General features: G+C 45.4%; 1 protein-coding gene across 1 annotated transcript; it reads right to left on the bottom strand.

The window, feature by feature from the left end:
• Positions 1-3,138: 3,138 nt before the first annotated feature.
• LOC129328727 (zinc finger protein OZF-like) lies at positions 3,139-12,079 on the bottom strand. Its single transcript, XM_054977987.1, has 3 exons — positions 11,997-12,079; positions 8,188-8,317; positions 3,139-5,613 (listed from the first exon to the last, which is right to left on the bottom strand). Exons 1-3 carry the CDS (start codon positions 12,075-12,077, stop codon positions 4,211-4,213), a joined length of 1,614 nt encoding a protein of 537 aa, XP_054833962.1. The 5' UTR covers positions 12,078-12,079; the 3' UTR covers positions 3,139-4,210.
• Positions 12,080-12,312: the final 233 nt, after the last annotated feature.

Here is a 12,312-nt window from a genome sequence, read left to right as displayed (position 1 = left end):
CAGTGGCACCTTAAAAATCCTGCTGTTTTACTTCAGAGCAACAGAGCAACCCACCCACTAAAAAAATCCCTCAAGAGAAACAGAAAACAACATGAATGTATTTATTTACAATATTTATTTACAACATTTATCTGTCACAGTTCTGCCCAATTAGGGCTACCTTATTAGGTTCAGTATTTCATCCTTCCAAGAATGTTTCTGTGCCCAGAATTTTTGGGAGGGCAAAATATTTCCCGTATTCAATCTACTTAAAAGATCTTGAATACAAGATGAAGAGAAAAAAGGAACCAAGCTGAAAAAGAATGGTGGAAGTATTGGGAAAAAACGGAAATTATGGGGTGGGACAGTAGATTTTTCAAAGAAAAATGTGGCAATTTCTGTCTTTCTTGACAGGGGCATGAAAGTAGAAGGGTTCCTAGTAAGATTCAACCAGGACCCCAAGAGCATTCAGTAAGAATGAGGTGGAGGGTGTGTGGGGTGGGCTGAGCATCCATCCCTCTGCTCCGTGCTTCAGATAACACCAGTCTGCTAATTTGGGGAAAGGATGAAGTGTGCTCTGCCCTCCTGCAGCATGAACTTCCTGCCCCTCCCTCAAAGAGGAGCTTTCCTGCTTTCATGACCCTGGAAGACAGGTCTTCCCACATTTTTTGTAGAAACCTTTGAAAAATCCACTCTTCTGACATGTATTTTCACTTTTTCACCTGTAGCCCTTCTAGCATTGAGACTTCTACTATCTTGATACTATTTTTTTCCTTATCATGGGACAGAGACCTTTTTAAACAAATGGAACACAGGACATATTTTTCCCTCACACTACTCCTCGACGCAGAAACATTCTTGGAAGGATTCAATTCCTTCATATTTTCCATTCCAAACCTCATTTCTCAAAGCAGTCTGTCACAAGCAAAAAATAACATCATCCTCATGAGATCCACAATAAGAGATTATTTCAACTGCAGCATGCCTGAAAGAGCCTCATTTATTAGGCCCGTTTCTTTCCTTCAGCAAATAGTGTTGACATGGTTGCGAAGTGTCCTGCTTTCTACTGGCCTGTCTGGAATTTGTCTTTGCTGTCCAAGGAAAAAATTTAAACTAAAATTTCCTAAGTAAAGGCCAAAGTGGCAGGATGGGGAACAGGTAGGCTGTGTGGTTAGCAAAAGATGTGGGTTGAAGGGGAGCCCAAAGCGCCTGCACAGCCAGCTGTCTGAGCCAGAATGCAGCTGACAGAATTCAGGCGGCAGCTGCAGGGCACCGTCATGCAGAAGGCTTTGGGTGAAGGCAGCCACTGATGGCTGAAAAGACATGGGGCACAGGAACAGAGACAACATGGCTGCAGCTTTACCCTCTGCTGCAGCTCTGGGATTCCCACCTCCCTACAGTCATCTGCCCCTTAGAGAGAACCCCTTCCAGCCAACTCTTTTATCTCCCTTCCCCCCATCTCAAATACAGCCTGGCTTCACCAAAGTAGCTTCTGCAACCCACGCATCCTCCCCACTAACCTGATGCTTTCCTGATGAGGGCTGGAGGTAAAATGCCCAGGAAAGCTGGGCTGGGGGCATTGGTGGGAATGCACAGCTGGGAGAGCATGGAGTCAGGACTTTGGTTATGTTCACTTGGGTGGCAAGAGACAGTGCTGGGAGGCACATGTCCAGCATGGGGTGTGGGGCTCTCAGCTTTTCCTGTCAATGCTGGAATAGGTTTCCAGGGATTTCGCAAGCGTGACTTTTGTTTGCATCTGTTAAGCATTGCTGGGTTGGGGGAGATGGGAGAAAACCCAAATGGCGCCAGTTCTCACTCCCTCTGCTCAAAACTGGACAGCTAGAATAGAGACGGGAGCATCTTCCCTAGGAAGGAAAGCTAAGCAGTTGGGTTTAGTGTTTTAAGATCAGAACAAAATAAATGGATTGTGTATGATGGTTATAAAACTACTAGCAACAAAGCCTGTTGTGGGAGGAGGGGAGAAATTCAACAGGCTGTAGAAAGGGGAGGGAGAGCATTGCCTCCTGTTCCACTCCTGATCCCATCCAGGTGAAGAAGGGGCAGGCACCTGCTCCGTGCCTGATCCTAGCCAGGTGAAGGGGGGGGTGGGCATTGCTTCCTGCTTCACGCCTTATCCTGGCCAGGTGGGGAGGGCATAGCCTCTAGCTCTGCGTCTTATCCCAGCCAGATGAAAGGAGGGTGGGCATTGCCTCCTGCTCCATGCCTTGAGTGAGGGGGGAGCAGGCATTGCCTTCTGCTCTGCGCCTGATCCCAGCTGGGTGAAAACGGGGAGAGGGCGCAGGAGGGCACTGCTGCCTCCTTCCTGCTGCAATCCTGGCCAGGTTAAGGTGGGCGGGGCGGCAGGAAGGAGGGATGGGCCCCCTTGCCTTGGCTTCCCGCCACAGCAGCGCCATCTGGTGGCACACAGGATAAGAGGTGAGTCATTTGGAATACGGCTTGCCTTTTATATAATAGGATGCCTAGGAACTATTTTCCCCTTCCCCAAAACACGAGTATTTGGCATTGCTCTCTCTCAGTAATTGGGGTTGCTGTTTTACTAACAGGTACTACCTTCTGCTATATGCTGCCCCCCTTACCCCCAATATTCTTGGAATCACAAGGCACTAAGCAGGCACACACCTGCAGGAACATCAGGGAATGATTTGTGTAGTGTGCTGGTTAGAGTGTTGGACTCGAATATTTCAGACCTAGGTTGGAAACGCCCACTCTCCAGTGGAAGCTCACTGGGTGACCTTGAGCCAGTCATTGTCTCCCAACTTCACCTACCACACCTTGTGAGGATAAAATGGAGAACGGGAGAATGATGTGGTAAGCCAATTTGGATCCCCATTGGGGAGGAAACGGGGGTATAAATATGTTAGTTAATAAACGAACCATCACAGATCTAACTCCACCTAGGAAGCCTTCATCTCATCAAGCATCCATGTCAGAGGTCCACTCTGCACTCCTGGCTCCTTCCCGGAACAAATTCTAAAAATGCCAGCGAGTGGCTGCAGATTTCCTTGGCCAGAGATTTGGCTCTGCAAGGAACGACATTTTCCACAATCCCTGGGCTAGGAGACATTGCCATAAAACAGGGTTTGAAACACACTTATTTATACCTTGCCTTATTTATTTACATTTATTTATAACTGGTCTAAGGTTCAATACAATCAACAGCAGAAACATTTAATAAACAATGTAATAAGTTATACAAATGGATATTTGCTAAGATGGGAAAACAAGCAGATATCCAATACAGAGCTTAAAATTCTGAAACACGGTATAAGCAAGTCTAAACCAGATATATAATACATCACAAAAATCATAGTTACAACACAGAGTTCATACTGCTATAGTCTATAGGCCCCATCCCTTTACACTTGTATAGGAGGATTGTGCCTGCATTCACTGTAGGATATAAACAAGACTGGCGTGTGAAATGCTTTCTTCCATGGCAAGGAGCACAGGTCTTTCAAGGGATTGCCTGGTCCAGAATCTTCAATTGCTTTTGTATCTGGCAGAGCAATTTAGTGGCACCTGTCATTATTTTCTGAGGCTGTATGTCTGCCACAGATAGATACAGCCTTTTAATAACAACAACATTTGATTTATATTCCTCCCTTCGAGACGACTTAACACCCACTCAGAAAGTTTTACAAAGGGTGTTATTATTCTCACAACAATCACCTTGTGAGGTAGGTGGGGCTGAGAGAACTATAAAAGAGCTGTGACTGACTCAAGATCATCCAGCTGGCTTCAAGCAGAGGAGTGGGGAATCAAACCCGGTTATCTAGATTAAAGTCCTGTGTTGGTCTGAAGCAGTCAAACTAATTTAAGGCCAGTAGCACCTTAACCAAAAAAATTTTCCTGGGGATAAGCTGTTGTGAGCAAAAGCTACCTTTGCCTGATAGAAAGGAGAAAAAAGATCCATCTCACCTTCCCTCCCATTCAGAAGGTGAGGAAATATTATAAAGAAGGGCCAACAGGACTTAGGAAGCAGAGGCATGATGCAGAACATATTACGCTTGATCAGACAGGCATAGAGGTGGTGGAAGGGCAGAAAATTAGCATCTTCATCAACTAATTATTTGAGAATACCCAGAGAGGGGATTTATACCTGAAATGCACCCCTCCCCAAGACTGGAGACTACTTGAGAACAGAAGGCTTTATTGCAGTGTAAGGTGAGACAGCAGCTATGAAAACTGCTCTTTCAACTCTCCCAAGAGTTCATACGGCTTCTCCCATGTGAATCCTTTGATGTGCAGTTAAGTTGCCATTCTGAGAAAAGCTGTTTCCACATTCCAAGCATTTATACGGCTTCTCCCCTGTATGAATCCTTTGATGTTTAGTTAGGGTGCCATTTTGAGAAAAGGTCTTTCCACACTCTAAGCATTTATACGGCTTCTCTCCTGTGTGAATCCTTTGATGAATACTTAGGTTGCTACTCTGAGAAAAGCTCTTTCCACAGTCCAAGCATTTATACGGCTTCTCTCCTGTGTGAATCCTTTGATGTGATTTTAGGGAACCAATTTCAGAGAAGCTCTTTCCACACTCCAGGCATTTATATGGCTTTTCCCCTGTGTGAATCCTTTGATGTTTAGTTAGAGAGGTATTCAAATAGAAGCTCTTTCCACACTCCAAGCATTTATATGGCTTTTCCCCTGTGTGAATCCTTTGATGTACTCTTAGGGGACTAGACTCAGAGAAGCTCTTTCCACACTCCAAGCATTTATATGGTTTCTCCCCTGTGTGAATCCTTTGATGGTTAGTTAGAGAAGTACTCAAAGAGAAAGTCTTTCCACAATCCAAACATTTATATGGCTTCTCCCCTGTGTGAAACCTCTGATGCACAGTTAAATTGCTTTTCTGAGAAAAGCTCTTTCCACACACCAAGCATTTATATGGCTTTTCTCCTTTGTGAATCCTTTGATGTTTAGTTAGGGGGCCAGACTCAGAGAAGGTCTTCCCACACTCCAAGCATTTATACGGCTTTACCCCTGTGTGAATCCTTTGATGAGCAGTTAGATTGCTTTTCTGAGAAAAGCTCTTTCCACACGCCAGGCATTCATATGGCTTCTCCCCTGTGTGAATCCTTTGATGCACACTTAGGTTGTTACTCTGAGAAAAGCTCTTTCCACACTCCAAGCATTTGTATGGCTTTCTCCCTGTGTGAATCTTTTGATGTTTAGATAAGCTGCCATTCTGAGAAAAGCTCTTTTCACACTCCAAGCATTTATACGGCTTCTCTCTTGTGTGAGCCTTCTGATGTGCAGTTAGTTCACTACTGAAGAGGACGCTCTTTCCCTGCTCCAAACACTTGTATCGTTTCTGACGTGTTGTAATGTTCTGATCTTTTTTCAGACTTAATTTGCAACTAAGCATCTTCTCCGTCATGGAACCCTTCTGCCTTCTCTTTCTCATCTGCATTTTATCTGGGGCCTCCCGCATCTTCCTGCTCTGACAGGCAACAAATTCCTTCCTCTGCTTCTGCTTTGCTCCCTTTTTCCATCTACACTGTCTCTTTGGTATCGATTGGTCTCCAGATTTCGCTTCCACATGCAGATCTTCCTCTCTTTCCACCATCACCCTTCCCGGTTCCTTCTCACTTGCCATCTCTCTTCTATCTGCAACTGGAAAAGAGGGAAAGGAGTAAAGTAGAATGAAAAGGACCAAGATATTAGTGAGCAGGTACAGTCAGTAGTGAAGGGTATTTTCTACAGTGAGAGTCAGAGTTCTAGAAAAGTTCAGCAATTACTAACAATGTGCCGGGTTGTCATGGAAAGGGAGAAAGAGATAACAAGAGGGTTTTATTTTGTTCTGCTGAGAAAGTTGCTTTTTTCTTTTTTTAAATTATTTTATAAACATAAACATGACCAATAACAGTAACTATCCAATGTAAAATTACATAAAGTATCTAAAGAGACTAAGTAACAGGTGCTTTCCCCTGAAATCGCATTTTATACATAGCTTAATACATTGAAGAGCAAAGATCTTATATATATATAGGTTGATGATATCTCAGTTATGTAAGTTAGATGCCAATAACTCGTTGTTTGTAAGAAACTCAAAAAAGGGCTCCATTTTGTATATAGATATGATGATAATGATGGGTCAGTAGACATCAGTATATTTTCCGATATTTTCTCCATGATCAGTTGTTCCCAAATTTTAGTATACCACAAATTAAAAGATGGTGGATATTGTGACTTCCATTTTATTGCTATTGCAGTCTTTGCTGCCACAAAGAATATTGAGATTAGGTCACATCTAATTTGCAGTACAGCCATGTCTTCCCAATAATTAAGGTTTAAATTCAGGTTTAAAATTCAATTCAGGTTTAAAAACTATATTGTAAGATGTCATAAGGGATATTTGGTTAAGGACTTTATCCCAGTGGTGCACCAATATAGATAAAAGCACATGACAATAATCAATACTGAGCAATACTGGGCCAAACACTTGTATTCTAGATGAATTTTCAGACTTTGCATGAACCATTTGTGTGTGTTTTTTCTGTGTGTTAGGTAATTCTAACAGGTGTCCTTTAATCTTCTGACAGTTAATTAAAATAGTGGACTCTATCGAGATTAATGTTCCTCTATCAGAGATTCAACCAATGGTGATCTCTCAACTTAACTTTTTCTGACACTTCTCAAAGATTTATAGTTTTGTTTTGTAAGTTTGGGTATAATGTAATTTTTTACTAATTGGAAGGTTATACAATAAAAACTATGAATATTCAGTGAAGCATCAAACCAATTATCGTTTGTTTGTGCTATCATGTGAATAGACTTTAAATATTTGCATATGATGACATAAAATTGCAAACTCAGATAGAATGGCAGAGCTCTGATGGAAGAAATCTCTTGAGAGAATTTAGGTGAGAACTTATTTTTACCTATGCATTTCATAGAAATTTTGATTATGTTAAATTCGGAATTTCGCTGCTGTTGCTTGGCAACCATACAGTATTGCAGCCTTCGTGCCTTGGTTTCTGTCATACAAAACCACAGCAATGGGGTATAGCCATTTCCATAGCTGGTTTGGTCATTGAGGGAGGACTCATTGGGGTCTACAGGAACCACTGGCTGACTTAGTACCATACGAGCTGCATGTTTCACCCAGGACTGGCTGCTTACTGCTGTTCCTCAGCAGCCAGTAGTTACAGACTGGGATCTGGAAGACCCAGTTCAAATCTCGATTCTGCCAGGGAAGCTCACTAGTTCACACTCAGTCGAACCTACCTCGCAAGATTGATGTGAGGATAAAATAGAGGAGAGGAGAATTGTGTAAGCTGTTTTGGTCCCTATTTGGGAGAAAGGTGGAGTATAAATGAAATAAATACATAATAAATATAGCTGAATATTGGGGGGGAGTGCTTAAAAGGTGTGTTGTTTGGTGGGTGAGTGGGAAGCAGGGAAGGAAACAAGAAAAGAGGTCTTCTTGAGCATTACACACATTGGAATCATACTCTAGAGGAAGCAGCAAAGGAAGATATAGAGGAATCTGTTGTATTGAAAATCTTTACCATTGTAGGAGAAAAATATGACTAAACAGCACTTGGGGAGTTAATCCATGAAGGGTGCGGGAGGCAGAGCCTCTATGAACAGTTCAGTGAGTGCAGCCAGGTATGGAGTTGGTAAGTAGAGTGGTTGGATAGGTTGGATAGAGAACTGGGACATCCTGGCCCCAGGATTATCTCCGGAACCTCCCTCTGCTGTTTTTAATGCAAGCAAAGGTTTACTCTGCACATGGAAGCCAGGAGGCAGCACAGATGGGGATGGTGACATACATCCCCTTTTATACAAAACAAAGGGGAATGAGCCACTTCCCTGAGCTATCAATGCCAGTGTGGTCTAGTGGATGGAGTCTCTCATTAACATCTAAGGAACCGAGCTTGAAATACTTAGGCCTCTGCTATCGAATCCAAACACAGAAAGGCTGGAGAAGGAAACAGGCAGTACCGAGATTTGCTAGTGTGAACCTAACTGGATATTGTCCATTTCTCCTGAACAGACTTCTCTTTACAGCATGAATGCATCTAATGCTTTTGGCCTCAGCAGTTGTAGAATCCCCAGCTCTAGGGCATCCTTTTTTTCCTCTGTGGCAAATGAAAGGGTGTCCTGAAGTCCAAGAGGGCCAAAAGAAGATGCCACCCCTTTGCTTCTCTTCCCTATTCACAATATAAGGGAAACGATTCTTACCAAGGGAGGCCACGGTGTGGTAATTTTCCTCCATCACCTCCCAGTAGAGTTTTCTTTGGCCTGGATCCAGCAGAGCCCATTCCTCCTCCGTGAAAAACACGGCTACTTCCTCAAAGGACACTGGGGATCTCTGAAAGAAGATTTTCCAGCTGTTTATTTTATTCTCATCCCAGGGCATTCAAGAAAGAAAGAAAAATCCCATTGACGAGTCAATAGATTGTAAGAATACAGTACATCAAACCAATGGCAAGAAAACTGCATTGCATTTGGTCTTGCAGTCTCCAGGCAGAGATGTGTTCCCTATTGAATGGTAAAAACCTTCCCATAACACAGGGGGGTAGACTACACAAAAGCATCCTTGACATACCCTGCCCCAACCTGCCCAGCAACAGAGGCTCCGGGAGCTGCCTGCTCCCCCCAAATGGATAGCAAGGAGCAAGAAATGCCAGCCTCTCCAAACTCAGCCGCCGCCAATGGGACAAGGCACCCGTCTTCCAAGACAACCCTGCCCACCCATGGCAGAGATGCCCCTGAAACTGGCCACTTGCCTCAAACAACATCCCTCCTTTCTCCACACTTCAACAGTCTTCCCTTTTCTCACTCTTGGCTCCCCATACTTCAGACTGTAAGGGACACTCTCTGCAAAGACTCCTCTCCCTCCTCCCAGAGAGGCCAACACTCCTGGCATCTACTTACAGGGATCTTATCTGTATTGTCTTGGACACAAATTGTAAATTGACCAGAATGTTCTGCTTCAGACACTTTTGCTTGCAGGGTTGTTCTGTGTTACTCTGAAGCTTGCATCCAGCTCCATAAACATAAACTGGCTGAATAGACATCATCATATCTTTTGTCCAATTTTCCCCTAACCAACCCAAGGCCTGTTCAGCCCAGGACATGATCCTTGGGACGTGGCAGGTGAGAGATGCTGGGCACAGAAAGCCCACGGCAAACATGCTGCCCCAGAGACCTTTCCAGGTATTGGTGCATTTTGGAATTAGTGTGGTTTGTTGTTAAACTACAAGTAAGCTATTGCATTATCTTGACAGATTATGGGTTTCAAAGAAAAGAAACAGTTTATTTTATTTATTTACACTATTTATAGTCTGCCTTTCTCACTGAGACTACGGTCGGATTCCATGGTGTGAGCCAATAAGAGCAATCACTGGGACATTCAATGGACAAAGCAAAATAGTGTGCAAATGCAAAATTTGTGGACATTTGAAAATAAGCAAAAATCGTATACAGGGCTGAAAGAAAGCCTAAGTAATGAAACATGACCTATTACACAGCGCAGAAATTACCCAGCAGGAACACGCTCAGAGCAACAGACAGTATGCAGCTTCTCTCTGAACCATTTCCTTGGAGCACAGCCCCCCCCCCGCCCCGCCTGTGTAAAAAAGCCCTCCTGACTCATTCACGTTTGCAGTTTGCAGAAAGCCAGGAGAGTGGGAGCTTTCCTGACCTCCCCAGGCAGGCCCTTCCACTCAGAGCGGGACCACAAGTGACGCCTGACACAGGTTGGACACTTGTCAGCTTCCCTCAAGTTTTGATGGGAAATGTAGGCGTCCTGGTCTTGCAGCTTGGCTCTCGACTGCTGTCCAATGGACTTTTCAACTGTCACTTGTCCAACATTCCGCCAAGCTGCCTACATTTCCCATCAAAACTTGAGGGAAGCTGGCAAGTGTCCAACCTGTGTCAGGCGTCACTTGTGGTCCCGCTCACAGAGAACATGCAAGTGCAGGCAGTAGTTGACGTTGCCCATATGCAGGGTGGCCCCTACAGAAGGCCCTGCTCAGGTGAGCCAAGCTGCTGTGGCGGAGCATCAGGAGAGAGGCAGCCCCATAGATATGAGGGGCCAAGGCCATGGAGGGCTTTGTAAGTGACAGGCAAAAGCTTGAACGGATGGGAAGCCAAGGGAGTGAGGGCAGGATGGGAGACCCAGCCCTGTTGCTAGAGAAGGAAGCAAAAGCAGCTTCAAAAAAAAAGGCCTCCTAGCAACTCAGACTTGCCTGGAAGATGGCCGCTACTTTGACACGGCAGATCTGGCCACCTGGATTCAGGCCACGGTAACATCGAGACGGGACTATTACAATGTACTCTACATAGGTTTCCCCTCAAAGCTGTCTCACAGGCTCCAAGGGGCGCAGAACACCAGCTCATTTCCTCTCAGGAGCTAGACAGAGCATGAATATCACTCCATTTCTACAGTCACTCCCTTGGCTTCCTATCAGTTACCCGGCCAAATTGGAAGTCATGTTTATCGCATTCAAAGCTGGCTGAATAGACCTTAGCCCCCATATCTGTTTGAACACCTCTTCCCCTCTGTTCCACCATGGCAGCTTCGCTCACCTAGACAGGGCCTTCAGCAGATACCCCCCACCCTGCAAGTGGGCAAAATCAAGAGCTCCCCCTACATGTGCTTTCTCTGTGGTAGCCCCCACCTTATGGACAGGCCTGCCTGAGGAGGTCAGGAAAGCTGCCACTCTACTGGCTTTCTGCGAACTATGCAAAACTGAAGTATTCAGGAGGGCTTTTTACTCAGGTTACTGGACTGCGTCATGGTAAAGACGGGGACTAAATGCTATGGTATTCAGTACTACACGTGCCTGGTAGAGAGTTTCCACATTGCTAACCATGCCATAGAAAGTCGTTATGCTTTGTTTCAGATAGATTTTATCTCTGTGCTCGGCTTTATGATTGCTTTCAAATTTTCTGCAACCATACCCGATTGTTTCAGTTTCACTGAATGTCCTAATTGTTGTTCAATATTTAATTTTGATCAATGAATGTCCTCACAGTTGATCAGATAGTATTTCACTTGCACTGTGTAATCTACCTTGGATCACAGTGAGAAACAGGGATTATAAATAGTAATAGTAATAATAATAGCAACAACCCCTGAGATGTAACATTCAGTACCAACTGGAGCCTCTGTGTTGACTGTGAGGGAAGTCCTATGTAGACTGCATTAAGTAGTCTAGGCTTCATGTTACTGTGGCGTTGATGCAGATAGACACATTGACCACGTCAAGGTAGGGAGTCATATTCTGGGTAGACTGAGTTGAAAGAGCGCATTTCTTCCAGACTTATTAACCTGCTCCTCTACCAGCAATGAGGCACCCCCTGGACTCTTCGCCTTGGTTTAAAGTAAGGAAAGGATAAACATACTGCAGAAATATCACTAAGTTAGAGGGAATTACTCTTATCTATAAAAATAAACTTAAAGTCAGGAGCCTCAAAATGGGCCATCAGCTTTAGGCCGATTTTGGGAGGTGCAGTGTCAAAAATGAAGGGAATCGCAACATCCAGACCCACACTCGCCCCCAAACATCCCTCCTCCATATCGCAAGGGCAGTTTTCTCCCCAGAAGCCAGGAAGGAAGAGACAATGCAGACAGGGAGGGCGGGAAATTATTCCCCCCTTTTCAAAGGAAACCTTCGGACCAGTTGCTAATTCTGCGGGATGATGCCCATTAAAATCACTCTCCAGGGCAAACAACGGTATGCACTGAAAATACTTACCGCTGTAGGCTCCAATACAGCCAAAGGCCTCTTGGCCCGAGGAGCCCGCAGGGCCAAAGAGCGCCTTGAAAACCCCACCTGCAGCGAGCTCCGGGGCCCGTGAGCACCGGGGACCCTCCGGGCCAGAGCAGCGCTCCGTCCAGCTGCCCAGAAGATCCACCCGGGCTGCTTGCAGGGAGCGCGCCCGGGAAGCCGCCCTTTCTCCGCGCTCCCTCCCTCCAGCCCTTCCATCCGCGCGTCTTTTCTCTGCTCGCCCCAGATCCGTTCACGCAGTCCGAAACTCACCTCTCCCGCAGACGCGCCAAAGCCAAAGTCTCCCTCCGGCCAAGGAAAAGGGGGCAGAGGAGAGTCCCCGCTGAACTCCATGGCGCCCCGATTCCCTTCGCTCTCGAGGAAAATGCCCCTTCGACGCCGGCAAGGCGCAGGCTTAGCCTCCCTGATGCTTGCTGAGCCTTCTGGGAATTGTAGTTCTTTGTGACTACCAGACTCCAAACTGAATAAGAGAACTTGTGGGTGGAAGAGCTTTCTTGGCTGGTCTGTGCAGCTTCACCTGACAGCAGAAGAGACCAGCTGGAGAGAAACGGAAGACGAGGGGGCAGAA

This window comes from Eublepharis macularius, chromosome 4 (genome assembly GCF_028583425.1).
Source record: "Eublepharis macularius isolate TG4126 chromosome 4, MPM_Emac_v1.0, whole genome shotgun sequence".
NCBI classification, from domain to species: Eukaryota; Metazoa; Chordata; class Lepidosauria; order Squamata; family Eublepharidae; genus Eublepharis; species Eublepharis macularius.
Note: the sequence above shows the minus strand (reverse complement) of the source record. Positions and strands in the feature narration are given on the sequence as shown.

Excerpts from the sequence above, each read along its gene's own strand:
- LOC129328727 (XM_054977987.1), bottom strand. The coding sequence starts at position 12,077 with ATGGAGTTCAGCGGGGACTCTCCTCTGCCCCCTTTTCCTTGGCCGGAG. Across the intron at positions 8,318-11,996 it reads TTGGCGCGTCTGCGGGAGAG|AGATCCCCAGTGTCCTTTGA; the intron begins GTGAGTTTCGGA and ends ATCTTCTTTCAG. Across the intron at positions 5,614-8,187 it reads CCACACCGTGGCCTCCCTTG|TTGCAGATAGAAGAGAGATG; the intron begins GTAAGAATCGTT and ends CCTCTTTTCCAG.